This window comes from Pipra filicauda, unplaced genomic scaffold (assembly GCF_003945595.2).
Source record: "Pipra filicauda isolate LSUMZ 115617 unplaced genomic scaffold, ASM394559v2 scaffold90_size2875636_pilon, whole genome shotgun sequence".
NCBI lineage: Eukaryota > Metazoa > Chordata > Aves > Passeriformes > Pipridae > Pipra > Pipra filicauda.
The window spans coordinates 709,217-732,494 of record NW_024105098.1 but is presented as its reverse complement, the minus strand read 5'-3'; the positions used below and the strand labels follow the sequence as shown (position 1 = coordinate 732,494).

The window sequence follows — 23,278 nt, the reverse complement described above, 5'->3', positions numbered from 1 at the left end:
GACCAACTACTTAAAAAAAATCCAGCTTCCATAAAGTGTTTTTATTTAAAAACAAAACAAAACAAACCCCCCTAATTTTATTTCCAAGGCTGTATTACATACTTTGCCAGCTGTGGGGTGGGAGGCAGTGGGCTGCTATGCCAGCTGGCAGCAGGGCCAGGCTTCCTGGGGCTGGGGGCACAGGCCCTGTGGAAACAGGACTGTCCCACGGCAGGGCTGCCTTCACCTCCACAGCCAGTGTCAGCACTGATCTCGTGGCTGACGGGGCAGGGATGCAAAAGCTTTCTGACCATGGCCCCAAACCCTCCTGTCCCTCACAGAGAACAGAGGCTGGTCTGGGTTTCCCCTTGCCCTGCTCTCCCAGGTGGCTTCCTCTCCTGCCCTGGGGAGGTAGTGCTGATGTGCTTGCCAGGTAGCTGGAGCAGGACCAGATAGCCTTGGAGGAAAATGAGGCATGTCTCTCCTCTGAGATGAGAGCTAGAGGCAGTGGAGGAGGGCAGCATCACGCTGGCCAGGGGGCCAAGGCTTTACCTTGTCTCTGCCACCCGCCTCTGCAGCTGTTCCTCCAGGCTGAGCACTGTTACACTGCTCCTGGCAGGAAGAGGGTGGTGGCAGGAGCACTGAAACTCCTAGGCCTGTCCTGCTCCAAGAGCATCTTCCAGGCCGCCACTTGAGACATATGGCTGAGCTACAGAGTTCACTGATGCTAGGTGGGAGGGGAGGGCCTCCCCCGGGATAACCCCACGCTGCTGGGGACATAATGCTCTATACCATAACTGCGATATATCTCTGGTATGTATTAATTTATAATATACACTGTGTACATTAATACACAAATCTATGTTTAACTAGTGTTGTCATACAAACTCACAAAAACTAGGAATGTTTCTAAACTACACTCTTTCTTTGCCTGCCCTGCCGCAGTGCTGGTTCTCTCCTCCACACACTCCACAGCGCTGGTGCCACAGGGAAGGCAAACGCTGGAAGTAGCACAGGGGGATGGCATGTGGGCCTGGCATTGTCACCAAGCCTCTGCTGTGCCCTGCGTTGGTGTGGGGGCAGTTACAACAAGTGTGGTGGCACTGGCATGCCTCAGCTGACAGACTTCACCTAGAGATCACTTTTAAAATTCTTTCTAGGTGCTCTACTGGTTTCTGAGCTGGAAGTTTGGTTAAAACCAGGGATTGTTTACAAAGCAAAGAAAAAAGGCAGGCAGAAGAAGCTGCATCAGTTGCCCCTACTAGAGCAGAGGAAACAGGAATGTGCCTCTACTGTCCATGCTCGCCTCGCTGCTCGGAGCTGCTTACCATTTTTAACTCATCTAGAGAAGTTGGAACATCTCCGAGCAGACTTTTGGGGGCCATGTTTCAGTTGATGGCTACGGCTTTTTGCTCTGCATTAAACTGTTTTATTTGAGGGTTATAGGTAATTTATAACCTTGGATTATGAAAACAGGTTGGTGCAGATGCTGTTGGCAAGTTGCTGGGCTGATCCCTGAGTGGAGCAGGGAGCCCGTCACTTGTGCAGAGTGGCTGGGGGGCCCGAGCAGGGCTGGCCCCCTCGGGGGCACTGGTGCTCAGCTCCTCAGGGGCAGAGAGGCGGCCAGAGGGAGACAAACCAGCAAAGGCAGTGCTGGGCTGGCAGGGGGAAGGGAGCACTGCCCGGTCTGCTGACCTGGCTGCCTAACAGGCTGGAGGAGAGGGAGAGGCTAACACCAGGCAGGAAGGTGCCCCTGCTGTGTTCAACGCAGTGAGCAGATCTGATCTTCCTGGTGTTCAGAAAGCCCTTAGATGTGGAAAGATGAAGCTTCTACTGCTTTAAACCCTGTGGAGGAGCAGGAGGAAAATTAAGCTGGTGTGCGGAATCCCCCCAAAGCCCCACAGCTGCCTCTTCCCACCCCGTGCACCCATCTCAGGCTGGGAGAAGGGGACCTGCCCTCTCCAGGGCTCCAGCTTTAGCCTGTGCAGGAATCTCTTGTTCATGAAGCTGCAGAGCCAAGGGGAAGCAGAACATTGCCTTCTGCTCCTCCATCCCAGACACAACCAGGAGCCCTCAGCCACAAAGCCCTCACACCTCCTAAACATGGGAGGTGTGAGCTAGGGGTGTGCCCTGGCCTCCACCCTTCCTCCTCCCCCACTCCCTGTACAAGAACTGCCCCTGCCTGTGGCTGAGGGCTGGAGCAGGTACTTACTTCTATGGCTTCTTCAGTGTGTGACTGTTGCTTGGTTTTCTGGAAGAGAACGGAGGAGAGCACCATCAGCCCTGCGCCCCTCAGACATTGCTCACAGCACCGGCATCCGAGCCTTGGTCATGCCTGCACCCTCTCCCAGTCCACCCCAGCCTGAGTGTGCCCATGCATGCTGGGGGCCACCTGCCAGCTGCATCCTCCTGTCCAGGGTCACAGGAAGGCTGGCACGCTCAGTGTGCTGCTGCTGTACCTGCTGGTTGTCCTCTCGGAACCACTGCTCTCACAGCTCTCCTTGTAGCAGACGTCCTGGTGTACCTTGTAGACTCTCCTGTACCTGCACACACAGTGGAGGGGTGATGTGTAGGGAACAACAGGGACAAGACGTGCTTTTATGAGTGCTGAGGTGGAGTCTGGGTGCTTCCCTGTTTCCTTCCAGGCTGCGGTAGCCAACCTTGCCAGGAATGGAGCTCAGGCCTGACGTGCACGAGGGCTGATCCTCACACAGCCAGGCCTTTTTGCCTCCATCACAAGGAGACGGGGGCAACACCAGAGCCTTCCATGCCCTGACATTGCAGCAGGGCTCCCCCAGCCCTCTGGTTTTATATGGAGAGGCAGCCAGGAGCTGGGTGGGATCTGCTGCTGTTTGGGGGTCACGCACACCAAATCCAACCTTGCTGCCATGTGGGTGATAACACCAGTACGGAGCTTTCACTTCAGGAACACCCTGCCCTGAAACGCAGTTGGGAGGCACCCACAGGGGCACGACAGGCTGCTCAGCCTGCACTGGGGAGGGGGCAGCTGCCAGCTGGGGTTGGAGACGGCCTCACACTTGCTCTCCCTTCCTCAAAGCCAAGCCATGGGGAGACATCCCCAGCTCAGAGCACAGGGGGAAGGGGGGAGCACAACCTGCAGGCAGTACTCACAGGTAGTGGCAGGTGCCTCCTTCCCACACTGGGAATGACTTGGTTTCCGAGTACAGCCGTGTGCACGAGTGTGGCACCTTCTTGCAGGCTGCTTGGGGAATAGGAGAGGGGAGCTATCAGTGAGCCCATCCATGGCCCTGCCTGCCTGTGCCCTTTGGCAAGGGGCCGGTGAGGCCCATCTGGCTTCTCCTTGGCTGTGCTCGAGTGCTGGGCTCAACAGAGCTGACCCACCAGGAGAAGTGGAGCCCCCAGCCTCACAGTGCCTAGGCAACTCTGTGGGCAAGGCAGGGGCCTGGCCTTGCCAGACAGAGGTGGAGAGCTCAGCCAAGAGTGGGGAGCAGACCTGCACTCTCACATCTCCCCAGAGAGGCAAGAGCAGAGCCCAGCCCCTCTCCCAGCACGACACTGATCTCTAGTAGAGCCTGGGCGTGGCGAGTGCTGACAGGGTGTGCTGGGTGATCTACGTCCTGGGGAACTCGTGATGGACAGCCACCAGCCTGGCATTGCAGGAGGGAGCTTGGTCCTCTGGCACAGCCTGGCACTCACCCAACTGGCAGAGCCGGCCCTTGAACCCTGGGTAACAGGCACAGTGGTAGGACTCGGCATCTCTGGTGCAGGTGCCTCCATTCCTGCAGGGATTCGTGGAGCAGTTCCGCCCCTCTCCTGCAAAACATGCCTGGCTGTCAGACCCTGGGGCCACAGCACAGTCCTAACAAGCCCCCAGCACGCCAGGGTGCTCCCAGGGAGAGATGGTGGGCAGGGACACACGCCATGCCCCCAAGGAAGGCAGGCTGGTGCCGAGCACCCTGCCTGTGGGGCCAGGGCTGGGTCCCTGCTGCTGTGGGTCTCCCCTGGAACTTACTCTTGCTCTTTGCCTCATGCAGCTGCAGTGCCAGACTGTCCCGGCTGGACACCTCCGTGTTCTCCAGCTTCACTGGAGCCTCTGGCTCTGGACAACAAGATGGTCAAATGTCACCTCCAGGCCAAAGCCAGACCCAAAGGCAGCCCCTCCAAGGGGACCCAGCCTGCCTGCAGTACTGGGGCACTGGCCAGGCCTGAGGCACTGCTTTAGCTCTTCACAGTTGCCATCCCTAGAATTGGGGTGATCCCCTCACCCCTCCTGGAGGGCTGTGGGACACAGAGTCCTGCAGAGGCAGGGGCAGAGCCAGGATGCGCAGCAAGCCCAGGGTTGCCCTCAGGTGTGCCAGGCTCCTTCCCCACCCCATGGCGCGGGGTTCCCCAGCCTGCTAGAGTATCTTGGGCTGGCACTTGTGTCCCTGGTCTTCTGGGGATGGAAAATGGGGGGTTAGGCTGGACTAGTGAGGGGTTTCTCACCCAGGTGCCCTCCTCGGGTGCAAGGTTGTTATTGGCAGTGGGGACTGAGGCTGCTGGGCAGGCAGGGGCTGTGCTGGAGGGCTGTTAGGCCACTGCCTGGGCAGCCATGCCACAGTCAGTATTGCCTCCCATCAGTGAGGGTCACTCTCTGGGCTCCCCTCCTGGCTGTGAGTCACCCCTCTTCCCTGGCAGGGGTCTAGCAAGCAGGGCAGATGTTTGCCTACCCAGGGCTGGGTGAGAGGGCTCCACCCTCCTCTGTGGCTCCCCCAGCCCTACAGCAGCCACTTCACCCTGGGGGAAGGTGCAGGAGATAGCACTGGATGACAGGATCAGGACAGAAAAGCAACGGAGCACTTACGTGTCTTCACAGTGATGGATTTTCCCAGCACAGTGCCAAACCTGGCGCTGATCCTCCCTCTGCCATCCACCAGCTCTGTGAACCTGCGACAGGAGAGCGTAAGGGTACGGGGCACTGCAGGTGTCCCAGCCTCACACGCTGGGGTTCATGGCAGCTACATAAAGCAATCATGGTGACATTGGGCTCCATGCGAGTCCTGGGGGGGACCTGCTCAGAGAGCAAGGGCCGGCCTGGCTTAGGACCCCAGCGGGTGGGCAAGAGGCTGTGCTCCAGCAGGAGCACAGCTTGACCCTGTGGATACCCGGACATGGGATCTGGGAAAAGAGGCTGGCTCTGCCTAGTGCTTGTGCCGAGTGCTAGTGGAAGAGCCAGGAGTGCCGGAGCAGTGCCTACCTGGGGGCTGGCGAGGGCTCCTCAGCTGTGTCATGATCTGCTAGCAAGCGGAGCTCGGGCAGGAAAGCTGGGGGCAGCCTGTTGCGCAGAACCCGGGGGTGCCCAGCTTGACTCCACCGTCTCTCTGGAGCCACATCCCTCTGCACTGCAGACCAAAGGGTGAGCTGGCATGAGCCAGCACAGCAACCCACCTCCCAGCCAGTCCCATCATCCCATCCCATCATCCCCAGGCTGCCATTTAGGGCTGTCTGGCAACACGCCGACACTCTCCACACACTGGGGCTGCAAGTGCTCAAGCTGTCACTCTGCATCTGCCCTTCACTAACAGGCAGCATCCTGCAACCCCCACCCCTCTTTGCAATGGGCCTGTATTCTGTCTCCACAGCCTGCTGCTGGGGCAGCAAGGGCTCTCTGTTGGTCATCTGGTTTACCCCGACAGCCTGCTTCCTTGTCATCCCACTGCCTCCCTTGTGCTGCAGCAATCCAGCAGAGAACCACAAGCACTCACAGGTGGTGACGTAGAGGTGGACGGGCTCGCTGTGCACCTGGCCCTGCTCCGTGTTCTGCACGGCTGTCACGGACAGGCGGTACCGCTGCCCAGGCAGCAGGTCCCGCACCGTGTAGGACACGAGTTTCCCATTAGGCACGTAGCGGCTCTTGACACTCTGAGCAGTGGTGACGTTGATGATGTACCCCTCCATGGTGCCAGTGGGCGGCTGCTCCCACACCATGGACACAGAAGTGGCAGTGACATGTGAGGTGGTGAGGTTTTGCGGGGGAAGAGGCCCTGTGGCAGGCAGGGGGTGGGAAAGAAAATGGTCAGAGCTGGTATCTTCGAATGGCCATTGCCTCACTTGCTCACACCACCTTACAAGTGTACCAGGCCCCCAGGTTGCCTGGCACTGCCCAGGCCAGCCCTGAGCTCTGCTCCAGCTGTGGGATGCACTGGGAGGGGATGTGCAGCCCTGGGTCCCTGCCAAGACAGGCAGAGCCTCACTGCACCCTGGCACACAAGTCTGCCCTTGTCCTCTAGCTGTTGGACAGCAGGGCATGAATCTGGCCCACATGGGTGCTGCACGGGGCTGAGCTCATGCTGGTCTCAGACAGTGAACAACATTTGGCAGGGGAGGACGTGCCACTACCTTTCCTGCCCTTCCCAGTGTTGTCTGCACACCTCTTGCCTGCTGTGCTGGCCAGACAGCCTGGCAGCTCCCACACCTTCCCCGCCAAGCCCCTGCACCTACCAAGCTGGGGTGGCAAAGGTAATCCCACTCACTCGTCCACACGTGAAAAGGGGCTGTGGACACGCTCTCTGAGGGGTGGTCTTCCGTCCCCAGGCCGCTCAGTGTCGTGACATGGACGATGTATCTCTCTCCTGGCTGCAGGTCCCTGTGGAAGAGAAAGGTAGGGTGGGAAGGGGTAAGCAGGGCAGCCTGGGGGGCCAATGCCCTGTCACCCACCACTGCCCCACTCACAGGAAGGTATATTTGGCCACGCTGCTGTTCAGCTCCACGGTGCGGCCTGCCAGGTCCCCCAGTTGGTGGATGGAGACCCTCACCCTACTGACAGTGGAGTGCTGGAGCCGGTGGAGAGCCCACTGCACCGTGATGGCACTGGCTGTCACATTTGTGATCTCAAAGCCTTCCACCGGACGCGGTCCTGGCCGGAGCAAACGGAGAGGACTGTGGTCATTATGGGTCACCTCATCCCTTCCCCATGCGCCCCCAAGGGGGGTCCTGCCTGCACCTCTGGATCAGCTTCCCCAGTGGAGCTGCTCAGTGCCACCTGTCCTGCTGGACTCATGCTCTCCCATCCTCACTGCCTCAAGGTAGGGGGGAGGCACATCCATCTGCCTGCCCACAGGGCCTTGTGCCACCCGACGCACCCCTGAGGCTGTCCCACCGTGGCCCCAGCCTGCCACCACAAGCTCCAAAGGGGCCATAGTGCCCAGGCCTGGCCCTAATCATAGAATCATCAGGGTTGGAAGATCATCCAGTCCAACCATCCACCCAGCACTACCACTGGAACCCCTAAACCATATCACCCAGTGCCAGATTCAGGTGCCTCTTGAACACCTCCAGGGATGATCACTCTACCACCTCTCTGGACAACCTATTCCAATGCCTGACCACTCCAACAGTGAAAAATTTTTTTCTAATATCTAATCCCAATCTCCCCTGTCTCATCTTAAGGCCATTTCCTCTTGTCCTCTCACTGTAGACATGGAAGAAGAGACCAGCCCCCACCTCACTACAACCTCCTTTCAGGGAGTTGTAGAGAGCAACGAGGTCCCCCCTGAGCCTCCTCTTTGAGACTAACAAACTCAGCTCCCTCAGCCATTCCTCTTAAGGCACATTTTCTAGACCCTTCACAGGCCTTGTTGACCTTCTCTGGGCATGCTCCAACACCTCAGTGTCCTTTCTGAAGCAAAGGACCCAAAACTGAACGCAGTGCAGCCTCACCAATGCTGAGTACAGGGGCATGGTCACTGCCTTAGTCCTGCTGGCTACACTATTGCTGACACAAGCCATTGGCAGTCTTGGCCACCTGGGCACACCGTTGGCTCATGTGAAGCCTGCTGTCAAGCAGCACCTTCAACTCCCTGCTGAGCAGCTCTCGAGCCACTCCTCCCCAGGCTTAGAGCATTGCAGGGGCTTGTTGTGACCCAAGTGCAAGACCCAGCACTTGATCTTGTAGAACCTCATGCAGTTGTCCCAGGCCCATTGATCGAGCCTGTCCAGGTCTCTCTGGAGAGCCTTCCTACCCTGGTGCCGGTCTGCAAATCCACTGAGGGTGCACTCAATCCCCACATCCAGATCATCAATACTGATGTTAAACAGGACCAGCCTCAAAACTGAGCCCTGGGGAACACTGCTAGTGACTGCTAAGCCCATGGTACACTCCAGGGGGCCGTTCCGAGCCTGGTTCCTGCTGACCAACCAGCATCCAGCCCTGGCTTGAGGCCCCACAGGATGCTGTGCCCAGCACCACGCTGCTGTCTCCTCCCCTGTGCTTCACTCGGTCTCAGCCCTCTGTGAGGGATGTGGCTCACAGGCCCACTACTGTCCTCCTCTCCCTAGAGGCCACCTTTCCTAAGTCTAATTCCCTCCATCCTACTTGCCTTTGCTTTCTACAATCCCTAGAAAGCAGGATCACAGCTGCTCTGCCTCTCCATGCCCCAGAGGCATCACTGTGCCCCTTCCCTCCACCCATGGAGCAGAGATCCCTGTCAGCCTCTGGCCTCACACGTCCCCACACCAAGCCCAGTGGCACGGCAGGGTGACTCGCCCATGGCACTCGTTGTCGGCAGAGATTGCACAAGCCCCGCTGCCCACCTTGCCTGGGGGCTTCTCCAGCTCAGCCAAGCAGCACTAGGGGTCCGTGCCACCCTGGGCACAATGACAAGGAGCAGCACGGCCTGGCCCTGATAAACAGGAGCCAGGAGCAGTCCCCGCTGCCAGCTCCCTTACAGCCCCTGGACAGGGTGAGCCACAGGGGGTCCATCCCCTTTTACTCACAGCAAAGAGAACAACAGTTCTCTGTGCCGAGCGCTTTCCAGAGGCCCCCGGCTGGATTTGAGGATCTGCACCAGCAAACCCACCAGGTTTGACACCACGCTGGAGCTGACGGCAGGCTGGAGGTGGCAGCACAAGCCCTGGCACCTGCGGGGGCTGCATGTGCTCACGACCGTGATCCCCCCAGGGACGCTACTCACTAGTGCGCGTGGTGAGCATGACGGGCCTGCTGATATCATTCTTGTTGTTCACGTTGCGTTTGACTGAAAAGACAGAAATATTGTAGGCTCTGCCGGGGGTTAGTGCCCGCAATTGGTGGGCAGAACGACTTCGGTCCACAAAATCTGTCCTGCGGTAAGAGCCGTCGAGGGATACGTACGTCACGGCGTAGCCGTCAATGAGTTGCCTGGCGGCTGCGTCCTCAGGTGGGTGCCAAGAAATCAACACACCAGTGTCCTCCACCCTTTCCACCTTTAATGAGGTTGGTGGCAGCAATTCTTCAGGGTGTGAGCAAAAGCAAAGGGGAAAGGTAACGCCATGAATCTTTAGAGAACAGACACCGGCAGTGAGCGGCAGAGCAGCGAGGGAGGACAGGGCTGTCACTGTCTCCCTTGGCACACCCGGCAGGGGCTCTGTGGGCACAAGCCACCCCTGGCCTGGTGGGCATGGGAGGAGCCAGGGTGCTGGGAGCACCCCCTGGCATCACTAGCGGCCAAGCACTTGCCACTGTGGGACAGGGTGAGGGGTCCTGGGGAGGCAAGTGCCAGAAGGCTTCCCTCAGACACCTCAGCCTCCCCTCCTGAGGGCATCTGAGGGATTGACATTGCTGCAGGGGAAACTTGTCCCCAGCGTCCTGGTGCCAAGCCCAGCGCCTGTGGCAGCGACTCAGCATGCCAGCACCCACCCATGGCATTGGTGGGGCACGGGCTGCCCCCCCAAGGCAAGCCCCCAGCCTTGTCTGCCTCAAGGAGTGCTGCTGGTCCCGGACGTTGAGCCCCTTGTGGGTGGTTGGCACTGCCGGGCTGGTGTCGAGCCCCACACCACATCCTGGTGCCGGTGCTGAGGGCCTTTACCTTTTTCGCAGCTCTTGCCTGTGTAGCTGACTTTGCAGGTGCAGCTGTGGGTGCCATTGCTGGGCAGGCAGTAGCCTCTGCTCCCACAGGGGCTGGAGAAGCACGGGTCGCTGGCTGTGGGAGAGGTGCCAGGTTCAGCAGTGTCAGCAGTGCCACTGGCCCCGCGGCCGCCCTGCGCTGCCCTGCCTGCCTCACCTGTCTCACAGTGGTAGCCGAAGAAACCTTCTGGGCACACACAGAGGTAGGAGCCCCCATAGCTTTCACACTGCCCTCCATTTCGGCAAGGGTCTGACTCACAGGCGTCCACTTCTGGAGGTGGGAGGAGGCCAGCAGTGAGCGAGGCCCCTGGCCTGCCAGCAGGCAGCTCCCACGGGCAAGCGATGCTGACTGACCCCCGAGGGGGAAGCAGGGCAGATGTGCAGCCCAGGGTTTGGCACAGCTGGGTTGGACATTGAATCCCCTCCAAGCACCGTGGCGGACACATCCCTTGGCAGGGGTGTACACATTGGAAAGGGGGTCTGTAACTGGCAGACACCTCATTCCTTGCTCCTTCCCCATCAGAGCAGTTTCAGCTCTGCCCCCAAAACCGCAGGCAAGGAAGTGAAACAGTGAGTGATGGCTTGGTGTCAAGGTGTCCAAGACAGTGACCAGCTGCCTGGCTTGGTACTGGCCCTGGCCATGTCCCAGTGCCCAGAGTCCAGCCTCCCACTGCCTCGGGAAGAGAGAGTCCCTACCTGTCTCACATTGGGTCCCCAGGAAGCCCTCAGGACAGTAGCAAGCAAAGGACCCGGGGAGGTCCCGGCAGGTCCCGCTGTTCTTGCAGGGCTGCGACTGGCACTCGTCAACATCTGGGGACCAGAGGAAAGACACCTGCTCAGCACTGAGACAGCTGCTGGCTGGGGACAGGGCTCAGGGAGGCAGCGCTTCTTCAACAGGGCATGGACCCTCCCCATGACACTTGGGTCCCAGTGGTCAGGAACATCCCTGCCCCTGGATGTCAACTGCCTCACGCCTGCCCCTGCAGTAGGCATGTGGAATGGGGACACTCCCTTAGGGACACCTAGGGACAACTGGTGGTGTGGGGCTGCACCAAGAGATCCCATAGGAGGTCTGTGGCATGTCCCCTCATCTAACCTCTGACAGGCAGCCCACCTTCTCCTACCACTGACCTCTGCTAGGCCCCAGGGAGCTGAGCTGGAGCCACCACCCACTCTGCTGCCCATCATCCCCTTCAGCCAGCACCCATATGCAACCACAATCACAAGCATACATGGGAGCACAGCCAAATACACGTGACCTCAAGCTGCTTTCCTCCCCACTTTGTGGCTGAGACCTTTGGAGCCACACAGGGAACTTCCCATCTGGGCCCCAAGATCTGGGGCTTCTCTGTTTGGGCTAAACATGCATCAGGAAAAGTCGTTGCCCTGCCAGCAAGAGAGATGCCCACGCAGCATCTATTACTGAGGGACATAGCACTCATGCCCCCACAGTCCTGCCTGCTTCTCTGCCCGACCAGGAGCAGTGTCTCTCCACTGGAAAATCCCACAGCTGTTCAGAAGCCCTGGGAGAGGAGCCCTTGCCTCAGGCTGATCCAAGCGCACACAAGCGCAGGTAGCCTAGCTCCTGGTCATGAATTCACAACCCACTGGGGTTTCCCAACGGCTGAGGGTCGAGGAAGGGACTGACAGTCCTGGAGCATGCCTGGCATGGTCGCTTACCCAACTCGCAGTGGTGCCCAGTGTAACCTGGCTCACACAGGCACAGGAACGCAGCGACACGATCCCTGCACCGGCCACCATTCAGGCAGGGCTGGGACTGGCACTCATCGATCTCTGCAGGCATTTGGGCACGGGAGAGACAAGGTGAGAGACATGAGCACAAGGCAGAGGTTCCTGGGAGGGCAGGGGACAACTGGAGTACATGTCCTGGGGTCACCAACCCACAGCTGTGACCACGGCCCACTGGGATGGTGCCTCAGGGCTTGTCCACTCCCCAGCATCCTCACCGTCACATTCTGGGGGGTCACTCCAGACTCCTGGCATGTGGCAGACACGGGGGTGGTTGTGCTGACTGAGAGTGTATCCCAGCTCACACTGGTATTCAGCCACTGAGCCCACCTTGGTGGAGTTGAAAGAGGCCTGGGCATGCTTCACATCGCTGGGGATGCCACAGTCGACCTCTGGGGAGAGACAGGGGATGAGTGAGGCCCCCAGAGGCACCCCAAGTCCCCAGCTGGAAGGGAAAGCTCAAGGCTCTTACCAGACTGGCAGTGCTTCCCTACATAGCCCATGGGGCACGTGCAAGCGTAGCCCCCACCGAGGTCCTCACAGGTAGCTCCATTCTCACAGGGGCTAAGGAAGCATGGGGAGGGCACTGGAAGAAAAGCAGAGCAAAGAACAGCTGCTGCAGAGCTGGCAGAGCTCAGAAACCAGAGTCAGCCCCCTTCCCCTTCCAGCAGGGCACAAGGAAGAGTTGCAGCACTTCAAATCACAGGAAAGGGGGCTTAAAGCAAGCAGTGAGGTTTGCTTGCTGCTATCACGGCCGTCAGGCCAGTCAATCGCCCTCCCCCTGCAGCCGCCAGCACCGGCACTCCCTCCTCACACCTACCAATCTCGGCACTCCCTCCTCACACCTACCAATCTCGCAGTGCCGCCCGCTGTAGCCTGGGGGACAGTCACACTTGTACTTGCCGATGTAGTGGAAGCAGGTGCCCCCGTTCTGGCAGGGCCCTGAGGCACAGGGGTCTGGCTTACCTGGGGGCACAGGGCAGGCATGAGCCTAGTGGGCCAGCTGCCGCCTCTCGTCCCCGCAGGGGAGCCGGGGGGCCGTACCGATCTCGCAGTGCTTGCCGGTGAAGCGGTAGGGGCAGGTGCAGTGGTACTCGCCATCCGCCTCCCTGCAGGTGCCCCCGTTGCGGCAGGGCCCTGTGCTGCAGAGCCGAGGCTTGGCTGCAGAGAGAGCGCCGAGAGCGGGGGTCACCCGGAGCCGCTGCCTCCCCACAGCACCCCACCAAACCCTTCACTGCAGGAAAGCTGAGTGCATCCCGGGCCCAGCAACACCACCAAAATTACACCCCTGCAGATGCATGCCGGGGCCTTGGGGCCCGTCATGCAGGCACATCACGCCAGGAGACTGGCAGCTGCTTCCAAGGGCAGAAGCTCAGGCATGTAAAAAAACTACAACACTGGTGGTGTTGTACAGGAAACAACTGTATCGGCTGCTGCAACTGTTGAGTGCCACACAATGCTCATCTACCCTGCAGGATGGGATGGGATAACCTGCACCAATGTCCAGCTCTGCAAGCAGCTGCCCAGAAAGGTCTAAGCTCTTTTCCCACCCCCTGCCAGGTGCTGGGGCCACAGGGAGTACTGTGCAGGTACCTTTCTCGCAGTGCGTGCCAAGGAAGCCTCGAGGACACTCGCAGATGTACGAGTCGTCATGAACCTTGCAGGACCCCCCATTCAGGCAGGGCTCTGAGTCGCAGGGGGACGGCATTGCTACAAAGCCAAACACAGGGCTTCACTGAGGACATATGGCCAGGGACACAAGGGTGGCTCCCCCACTGGTGACGGTGCTCCCTGCTCACCCCCACCCCAGGGCTGCTCTCGCATCCCCAGGGCTGAGCCTTACTGTGGTTGGTGCCGTAGTCGGTGTGGCAGACACAGAGGTAGCTCCCGCCATACTCCATGCAGTACCCGCCATCCGGGCACTGCGTGTTCATGTTGCACGGTGTCGTGGTGACTTCTGCAAACACACGGTCAGCGCCAGCCTTCCTCAGCCAGTGGCAGGAGGACACCCAGATGGAAACAGGGGTTTCCTAACTTTGCAGGGTCCAATGAGATGGGACAGACACTCTATACCCCATTACACAGACAGTGCAAGTGGCAATGTCCAGCCTGGATGCCTTTGGAGAGGGAGCACACAAAGGCTGCGACTCCCTACCCATTCAAGGGAGCTGGGCTGGGGCAGACACTGGGAGAGGCACGGCTCAAGGGGGACTGATGGAGATGGAAGCATTGCCATCTCACCAGGGGACATATTTCCAGGCTCAAATTCACTGTATGCCCCTGGCACTGTGCTAGGCTCAGGCATGGGCAGTGTCTCCTTGCTTGCTCACAGCCTGCCTGGTTCAAGCATTCCGAAGTGAGAAAACACAGTGAGCAAGAAGCTTTCACCTACCAAATTCACAGAGGAGACCAAAAAACCCAGGAGGGCACTGGCAGATGGTGACGTTCCCCTCCAGACAACTGCCCCCATTGCGACACTCACAGCCCTCCGAGAGCTCTGCAAGAGAGGAGATGGGAGCCTCCCAGGACCTCTCCTGCTTGTAGAGCTGGGACAGACAAGCAGCCTTGCCAGATGCCACCCACAGGGGAAGCTCAGGTGGGCAGCAGCCCTGAGGCCCCCAGACATCCAGGCACAGCCTCATTCAGCAGGACAAACCCGCTGTTCTGAACAGGCTCTCTGGAGCTGCCGCTTCTCCCTCTCAGGAGGATGAAGGCTCCCCTTGCAATCCTGAACCCCGCTAGCAAGACCCCTCGGTTGGTACTCACGGTCTCGACAGTCCTGTCCAGTGTAGCCCTCCCGGCACTCGCAGACATAGCCCTGCTCAGTCTCCAGGCAGTTGCCCGCATTTTGGCACGGGTGGGACAGGCAGGCGCCAGGCACGCGGGGCCCGCCTGCGAGGAATGGGGAGGCTGAGTCAGAGGGGTCCAGCCTGGGGCTGGAACACCCCCTGTTCTGGAGGTCCCGCTGGAGGCCCCAGCACGGTCAAGCAGCCCCACAGGAAGGAGTTCCCTCCCAGCAGCACCGTGGCCCCTCCGCACACGCTGCCCACCAGTTTCAGCAGTGCCTATGACTGACACAGCCCCTTTGCAGCCATTTACCCCTTCCTGCCCGGCTCCCCTGACTGCAGCTCCCATGCCAGGCTGGTCAAGGCACAACCCCACGCACCATACTGGCAGTTGTTGCCGTAATAACCCGGGGAGCAGGTGCAGATATAGCGGCCAGGGCGGATGTAGTTGCACGTCTGCCGATTCTGGCAGCTCCGGTCCTCGCAGGAAGACGAATCTGGGAAGGGGAAAGCAAAGGAGTAAGCGATAAGGCCAGCAGGACACAGGGGACACAGTCCCTGGCATGGGTCAACCTGGGGCACAGGCACCTGTCTCGCAGCGCTGTCCCACGAAGGGCTCCAGGCACACACAGGTGTAGTTATCGACCAGGTCAATACAGTGCCCACCATTCAGGCATGGGCTGGACTCGCACTCGTTCACCTCTGCAAGGGGAGGCCAGAAGAGATGGTCAGGTCATGTGTGGGCACAGCCAGCTCATCCAGTGCCTCCCAGCCTGGATGATGCTTGGGAGAGCAAAGGTAACAGATGAAAAAACATCCAAGCCACTGGCAATTCTCAGCGTTCCCATCTCAAAAATATGTCCAGGAATGAAGCTGGGTGGGAAGGCAGCTTGCCAAGGCGTGAAATGTCACCATCTCCCCTCTGTACCTGCTCCTGCCACCCACCTGTTTGGCAGTCCACCCCTGTGTATCCTGGCTGGCACAAGCATGCCGCTGTCCCGTTCACCACCTGGCAACTCCCACCATTCTGGCACACCCGGTTCTCACAGGGTGATTCTGCTGCAGAGGAACATTAAAAAAAAAAAAAGGGGGGGGTGTCAACCCAGGTGTGGGACCAGCACATGGCACCCTCTATACACGTGGTGATACCGGGGCCAAGCAGAGAGCATAGCTCAGAGCCACCGGTGCACCTTCTGTCAGGAGACAGTGGCCATGTCTCTAGTCATGACTGTCCCCAAAACCCTTCCTCAGGCAGCTCAGCTCTTTCAGCCCCCTGCACCTCCTGGATGTCAGTGTGCTGCACTGGACATTTCTCCCTCCCTCCCTCTCTTCCCCAAAAGTCAACTCCCTTCTCGCCTTCTCCACTGGCATGGCAGCTTGATGGGAGCCAAATGCTTTGGCGGCACTTCCACAGGCAGGTGGAGGCCAGCAGCAGGGGAAACCGGTCACCATGGCCCCTGCCAGGGACTGGGAGGGTCCCTGCTAGCTTTGAAGGGCTTGGGACCAGAGCATCACCTGCAAAAGCAGGGCCTGCAAAGCTTCTGTTTGAGCACTGACCACCGCTTTTCTCACTAAGGGTGTGGTGGTAGGAGAGTGCTGGCGGCAGTGCTGAGCCAAGCTCTCAGAAGAGTCAGCAGCAGGAAGGGCTCATGGCCAGAGAAAAGCTTCCTTTGCTGAAATCCAAGCTGGCTGTCACAAACTGCTTGAGCTCAGCAGCTACTGCAGGAGCTCTGGTCTGAAGAGCCCTCCCCAAGAGCAGCAGTGCCCCCCAAGCCTGGGGTCTCTGCAAATGCTGCACTGCTCACCTGTCTCGCAGTTGTTGCCTCTGAAGCCTGGTGGGCACCTGCAGGTGAAGCTGCCAGCACCATTGAGGCAGGTGGCTCCATTCTGACACGGGTGGGAGAGACACTCATCCACATCTGAAACAGAGCCCCAGATGGGGACAGGAGCTCAGGGCAGGGGCACAGCAGGGACACACAGACTGCCAGCACACAGCAGTGACAGCGGGAGCAAAGACCTGCTCCGTGCAGCAAAGCACTCACCAACATGGCACCTCTTCCCAGTAAAGCCGGCCAGGCAGGAGCAGGTGTAGGAGGGGTTCCCTGTGATGCAGTCCTCAATACACTTCCCCCCATTCAGACAGGGCCGCAGCGTCAGGCAGACAGAGGCTGTGGGGACAGACAGTGCCCCTCCATCAGCCCCTGCCCTGACAGGGCTCACCCGCCGCCTTCCAGCCACACCAGTGCCAGGGTCTGTGTCTGCACCCACCCGGCTCCCTGGGGCGCTCAGGGAGCCCACAGGGCTGATGGCGGGGCAGGGTCTGCTCCTCAAGGGTTCCCCTGAGACAGGGGAGCAGTTTTATTCCTCCTGTGCAAGGGGGAGAGGCTGCACGCAGTTTGCCTCACTGGTTAGGGGGACACAGACATGACCTCACCCATCCAGGGCAGAGAGAAAGGGGACAGGACAGCCCACGTACAGCAAATCCACCGATAACACAAGACGTGCAGATCACGCGTGGGAAAAACTGGCCGAGGGAAGTGGGGATGAGGAACGGGAGGCCAGCAGCTCCACGGGGGATGTGTCAGGACCCCTGACCCCTGGGGTGGGGACCGTGGCCCAGACGCTGGCAACCTGGCCCCACGTGGCAGACTGGCACTCAGCAGCCCTCCGTATGGCTCAGCCCAGCCTCCTGGGACCGACAGACGTGTGCACTCCCCAGGGGTGATGGCCCCTCGTGCCCTGTCTGGCAGCGGGCTGGTGGGGTCCCGCCTGTGTGCATCACCTCCTCCCCAGCCTCCCTCATCGCTCCCCACAGGATCTTTTCATCTCAGAAATCTTCCTCCCCTCCCCAATCGTTCTCCCAGCCCCCTCCCAGCCCCAGGGCACCCACAGGTGCCATCCCAAGCCACAGCCAGTGCTGAAGAAGGTCCCCTCCACGGCTGCCTCCCCTCTCCCCCCAAAGCCCTTCAAGACATCTCTTCCACCCCGCGGAGGTGGGGGTTGAGGCAGGGAAAGATGGGGCTGGAGAACAGTGTGGGGTTGGGTTGGGAGTTAAGTAAACCTAACTGCTGTCCTCTTACTTGTATTGCTGCAGCCCCCCACTTGCACCTGGGCATCATCGATTCTGAACACCCAGCGCCCGGGGATACCCACATTTGTCGTCATCTCCACGTCAGCGATGTCATCAGTGCGGGATCCAGGGATGTTGAAGTAGCGCTTTCCATCACCAGCGTTAAAACCTGCCTGGGAGGACAAGGGTAGAGGGTAAAGAGACATCACTAGTGCATGGGGGAAGGCAGCTGGACTCATCTCTCCTGTCACTCGGCGCCACTGGTGGCACTGCTCAGACCAACTGTCCCCTTCCACATGCCACTGGCCAGCGCTCAGCCCTGTCCACATGCTGGGACCACAGGGGGAAGTGGCTGCCAGGCCTGCTTAGTCTCTCCCCCAGCATTCAAATCCCATCCACTTCCTCTCCACCTGCAGCACCCTGCCTGCTTCAGGCTGGCAGGCAGGGAGCCAAGCACAGATCAACTGTTGGTAAATTCACACATCCAAGTGGGTACTGGGGTTTTCGCGGGTGTGGGTGTTGGCTTTTTTCCCCTTAAACACAACATACAGACGGAAGATATAAAAATACAAGCAAAAGCTATGCTGGCTGTGGCAGCTGCTCTTAAAGGCTGAGGTTAGGAAGGAAAAGGGACTATGAGGCAGCAGCCAAGGCAAAGACCTGTGGTTTTAGGATAACAAAGCCCCCTGTATGGTCTCAGCTTTGGGAGCCAGAGCACACACAGATATTTAAGAACTCTGAAGAGGGGAGGGAAGGAAAAAAAAAAAAGGCAGGGGCAGGTTTTCCACCTCCAAAAAACCCGACCAGGAGCCGTGAGCTCGCAGGGCAGACGTGCTACCGAGGAGCCCCAGGGGCCATGTTCAACACTTACCTGTGCTGCGATGCCACCAAGCCCGGCAAAGTCCCCCCCACTGCTGGCGTGCATACCCGTCGTCCAGGTGATGGACTCATAGTTGAAGATGGTGAAGGAGAGCTTGCCATCCGTGATGAGGACGATCTGGAAAGTGTTCACCTGCAGCAGGGAGGGGAAAAAAGCAGTGAGGAAAGATGAACTGGTCAGAAAATACGGTGACATAAGGAACATTCTGCAAAGGGTTGTTTCTTTGACCCCAGTCCTCCTCTGTGAGAATAGGCACTTGAGTTTAATTATTTTTAATTCTAATTCGTTGTGATCAGCAGCCAGAAGATCTTGCTTCTCCTCCCAGGAAAATGGGGGGAAATAAGGATATCGGGCATCTGGAGGGAAAATGCTGCACAGGAAGGTGGCTGCTGGTGACATAAAGACTCCACGTGGCACAAAGAGGAGGGTTGGTATTGCCAGGCCACCGTTGCTCTGTCACAGCAAGGTATTGCGATGGAGCCATCCTGGTCAACTTAGCCCTGCTTCCAGCTCCATGACACATGTGGCAGGAGCCACAGCACCGTGGAAGGCACGGACCTGGGGTGGCTGCTTTGCCCCAGTTACTCACTGGCGAAAATGAGCTGCCCCCGAAGAAGGTGACTCGGTACCAGGTGGCAATGAAGACCCACTGTGCAGAAAATCCAGGGAACTCAGGGAAATACTGAGCAATGTCCCTGCTGGCTCTCTCCAAGATGGGCTGCTCGGTGCTCTCTCGGTAATACACATCGCCGGCCCGCCGATTATCCACGTCCGCCCAGAAAGCGGCAACCACACGCCGGTCCTTGGAGATGGGGAAGGCCACCGGTGTGAACTGGGAGACCTCCTTCAGGAATGAGATGATCCCGTTGTTGTTTACCTATGGAGAGGGATGAAAAGAAACGGATGGTCACAGCTGACTCCTGCTGCCAGCAGGAATGCGTGTTTTAGAGGTGCTTTCCATTTCACCTTTCTCTCCCTCTCCCCTTTCCACAAATATTGGAGCATTTCCCCTTCCTGTCCTTAGAAGCAGAGATGAGACGTGCCCCGGCACCCACAACACCCGCAGTCCCCCACCCCGGCCGCCTGCTTGCTGGAGCGCAGCTGCAGGCAACGGCCCGAACAAACCGAGCCCTGTTCTTCGGGCCAGAGGAAGGGGAACAGCTGCGAAAACTGCAGGAGCCCAGCACTTTAAACAAACAGTGCCCAGTGCACGGGGCCATCTCGCGGCAGTGCTCTCGGCCGGGGCGAGGGGCCAAGCTCACTCCCTGCTCTCACGGCTCACATGCAGCCCAGGGGGCTGGGGTCTGCAGCCAGGCACCACTGTGACCCTCCTGGCAGGGGAGTTGTGCCTGAGCCATGTGGACACTGGCCCAGGATGTGGGGAGCCTTGCCGGGCAGCAATCCATCCACCAGCATGCACAGCACTCCGAGTGAGCCAACGGGCTTGTGGTCTCCAGGTGACCAAATGCCACCACCCCATGCAAAGGCCCCCAGTGCTTCAGCAGGCTGCTCTCATTAAAGTGGGGGACAGCAGACCTCTGGGGTGAGATCTCCGAGCTGTTCCTCAGCACTAATTAACTGGGGCAGTTATGGTTGGCCCAGGGATGCATGGCACAGGCCGCTGTCAGCCCAGGTAAGGAAGCTGGAAATAGCGGATGCTGCTGCCAGCAGTGCTGCCTCACAGCTTACAGATGCAGCAGGAGTGAGGAAGAGGAAGAAATCCCCTGCCTGCCTGAATAGGCTGTGAGGGGGGCAGGGATCAAAGGGAAATGCTCTCACCCCAAGCTCCAAAATTCCCAGGAGGAAACTCTGCCAGCACTCTGCCACAGTGCCAGGCTCAGCAGGGCAGGCAGCTCCCAACTGCTCCATTCCCCAGCCCTCAAGTGACAGTGGGACAGGCAGGAGCATACAGCCCCCAGCCAAGCTCTCCAGTGTACAATGTCTGCCTCTGGCAAGCCCCCAGGCTGCAGGGTGGGAAAGGGGGGTATAGTGCAGGCAAGAGGCTCTCAAGTGGAGAGAGCAGCTCTAGCACGCAGGGGCAGGCACTGGTGTCACACTCGCGGGCCGACAAGGAGCCAGGAGCCAGCATCCCCAGGAGCCATGTATGCCTTCATCACAGCTGCCAGCACAGCCAGGCAGGGGAGTGGGGCTGAGCTGTGATGGCCTTGTGCAGCCCCTAGGGAAGGTCCCCAGTCCCCAGGGAGGGTTCCTCAGCCCCTCCATTCAAACACTGGGCAGTCCTCACTGTGACTAAGGGAAAGAGGATTCTGTTTTCCCAAAGCCTCCGTAACCCCACTGTGTCTGCAGAGGAACATTCTTCCCTTGATTAAAGCAAGATGGGAGAGAACCAGAGCCAAGAAGGGCTTTTTTTGTTGTTGCTGGGTTTTGTGAAAGAGGAGGGGGTGGAGACAGCCCTTGAAGACAGAGATTTCCAGGTGAGCCCAGCCCTGTTCCAGTCCCCCCGGACAGCAGCTCCCTTGGGCAGGAGGGCCCCTGCCACATGGACTCCCACGCTGGGGGCAGGAAAGCTGGCTCTCTGCAGAGCCAGGGGGGTCTTGGCTCAGGGGAAGGGAATGTACACCCTCTGACCTCTGCAGCCCCTCCAGGACCTAGAGCCGCATTGTGGATCTTGTATGAGACAACCATCACGTCACCTGGCTTCTCACAGTCTCTTCTATCCTCCCACGGTGGTCCATGCCCCAAGCCCAGGTCCCTACCATTTGATGGCAGGGCTGGCACTCTGATCAGGGGAAAAACACCACCAGGCAGGACCAAGCACACTCTACGCTGAGCCAAGGCAGTGGGACAGTACACGAGCCCAGCTGCAGGATGGCACCAAGGTGATGCTCAGCCCTCTCCTCCATCAGCTGGGTCTGGATCATCAGTCAGTCCAGAGCAAACCAGGGAGAATGGACCAGGAAGCTGAAGGATTCACTGTGCCAGGTGGGAACTGGTGTGAGGAGCCCAGATCTCACTCCAGGACACAAGGCAGCACCATCCAAAAGACTCCATGGACAACCAGGTACTCAGAGTTGCCCCTCCACCCGATGGCCACAGTTGCTGGGGATATGATGGGCCAGGCATGACTCGAGCTCTCTGGCCACAATCCCCTCCAGGCAGTTTGGGGGCTGCAAGGAGTATGTCACCAGTAGTCCCAGGAGCCCAGTGGGTGCAGGTAAGGGAATGGGATGTGCCAAATGGGCGGCCCAAAGGGCAGGCATGTTTATTCTGCATCACACTCAGAGCCCCACCACTGCCCCTAAGGGCCACCAGCCAGGGACCACCATGCCAGGGCTGCAGCACACCAACTCCAAGCTCTTGCCCACCAGATGTGTCCAGCTCCCTGCTGTCGGGATCCCCCAGCATGTCACCGGGCCAGGCCCACAAAGTATGGGTATGCAGGTACTGCTGGCTCCAGCCAGCACTAAGTCCAGGCTCCTCACTGCAGGTGAGCGCTTTGCCCAGGATTCCCAGCACAGCGGGGCCAGGACCCTCGCTGGGGATCCCCCCACTGAGCCAGGGGTCCAGCCTGCTTCCCAAGCCTGGGGCCCGCCGCAGCGCCCTTGGCACACCGCTAGTCCTCTGACTCTTCCAGTTAAGTCGGGACCATTTGATGGCCCCCAAGGAAACTCAGATTCATCCGAGCAGGACAGGGAAGAGGAGAGGAAGAGGAGAAAATAAACAGGAGAGAGGGAATAAGAGGGTATAGGAGGAAACAAATAAGAGGGAGCAAATAGGAGGAAACAAGAGCAAATAGGAACAAATAAGCCGAAATTACTCACATAGAGGCCGGTGTGCCCCGCACCAAAGAAGGGGAAGGGGATGGAGAGAGGCCGGAGCTCGGAGCCACCGTCGTCCTGCTTCCGCGTGGCGGCGTCGCCCTGGGCCGGCCCGAAGGGGTAGAAGTCCCCTAGCGGCACCTCACCACCGGCCCACAGCCACTCGCCCAGGGCCACCAGCACGGCCCAACCTGCCAGGACCCGCATGGCCGCCGGCAACGCCGCTCGCCTCTCACGGGGGCACCAGCCACCGAGGCATGGTGGGGAAAGGGAAAGGAAAAGGAGGGAAAGGAAAGGCGGGGAAAGGCAGGGCAGGGCAGAGCAAGGCAGGGCAAGGAAAGGCAAGGAAAGGCAAGGCAGGGCAAGGAAAGGCAAGGAAAGGCAAGGCAGGCGCTGCCCGGAGCGGCGCCGGGACCGAGGGCGCGGAGCGCGGCGCGAACCCGCGCCCAGGCAGCGCAGGGCCTTCCCCGCGCCGGCCACGCCCCCACCTCATTTGCATAGCTCGGGCACGGCCACCCAATGGGCGCTCGGCGCGCCGGGGGGCGGGGCCAGGGGGCGGGGCCAGGGGGCGGGGTCCCCCCACGGGAGGCGTGGGAGGAGGGGGGGGCGGGGGGTCAGCGCGGGGGGCACCGCAGCCGGGGGTGACCCCGCACCTCCTCCCGCATCCCCCCCTTTGTCCCCCGCGGGGCGAGCAGCTCCCACCCCAAACCACGCGTGGGCGCCGAGCCCCCCTCCGCGGCCAGCCGTTCCCCCCAGCAGTGGCTCAGCAGCGGTCCCCTCTGCTCCCTTAAAACAGAGGACTGGATGAGGGGAAAAAAAAAAAGAGAGTGGAAGAGAAAAAAAACCACTGTGTCATTTCCTTTTTTTGGCTTTTTTTTTTTTCTCTCCCCCTCTTTTTTTTGTTTTTCTTTTTTTTTTTTTAGGTGCTAAAAATATTATCAGGAAATTCTTTTCAGGAATGCCATGTTTTAGGTTACAGCTCAGGCTCAAGGGCTTCTTTGTCTACTACAGAAAAAAAAAAAACAAGCAAAACAAACACACCCACCCTACATTTATCATCGGGAAATGGTTTTATTGGGAGAGGCTGAGCTCCCAGGAAAGTGGAAGGCTGCCCCCAGGGAGACCCATCAAAAACACCAATGGTTCTGATTAATTATCAATTAATGATGAGCGCTACCTGTGCCACTGTGG

The 23,278-nt window shown here is 59.3% G+C and overlaps 1 protein-coding gene across 4 annotated transcripts; it reads right to left on the bottom strand.

Moving 5' to 3' along the window:
* Window positions 1–20: 20 nt before the first annotated feature.
* Window positions 21–22,557, bottom strand: SNED1 (sushi, nidogen and EGF like domains 1). Of its 4 annotated transcripts, none has more exons than XM_039391136.1 (33): window positions 22,091–22,556; window positions 18,898–19,185; window positions 18,300–18,440; window positions 17,439–17,601; window positions 16,401–16,526; window positions 16,164–16,277; window positions 15,304–15,417; window positions 14,947–15,060; window positions 14,739–14,855; window positions 14,339–14,464; window positions 13,965–14,069; window positions 13,416–13,529; window positions 13,166–13,282; window positions 12,617–12,733; window positions 12,422–12,538; window positions 12,045–12,158; window positions 11,791–11,964; window positions 11,504–11,617; window positions 10,520–10,633; window positions 9,981–10,094; window positions 9,786–9,899; window positions 8,913–9,209; window positions 6,673–6,856; window positions 6,474–6,586; window positions 5,706–5,984; window positions 5,198–5,342; window positions 4,805–4,887; window positions 3,974–4,060; window positions 3,658–3,774; window positions 3,112–3,202; window positions 2,439–2,522; window positions 2,192–2,230; window positions 21–1,824 (listed from the first exon to the last, which is right to left on the bottom strand). In XM_039391136.1, exons 1-32 carry the CDS (start codon window positions 22,292–22,294, stop codon window positions 2,194–2,196), a joined length of 4,338 nt encoding a protein of 1,445 aa, XP_039247070.1. In that variant the 5' UTR covers window positions 22,295–22,556; the 3' UTR covers window positions 21–1,824; window positions 2,192–2,193. The 4 variants fall into 4 exon arrangements, with proteins under 4 accessions (XP_039247070.1, XP_039247071.1, XP_039247072.1 ...); XM_039391137.1 differs by having other exon boundaries at window positions 3,112–3,199; XM_039391138.1 differs by lacking the exon at window positions 3,112–3,202 and having other exon boundaries at window positions 22,091–22,555.
* Between the last annotated feature and the right edge of the window lie 721 nt (window positions 22,558–23,278).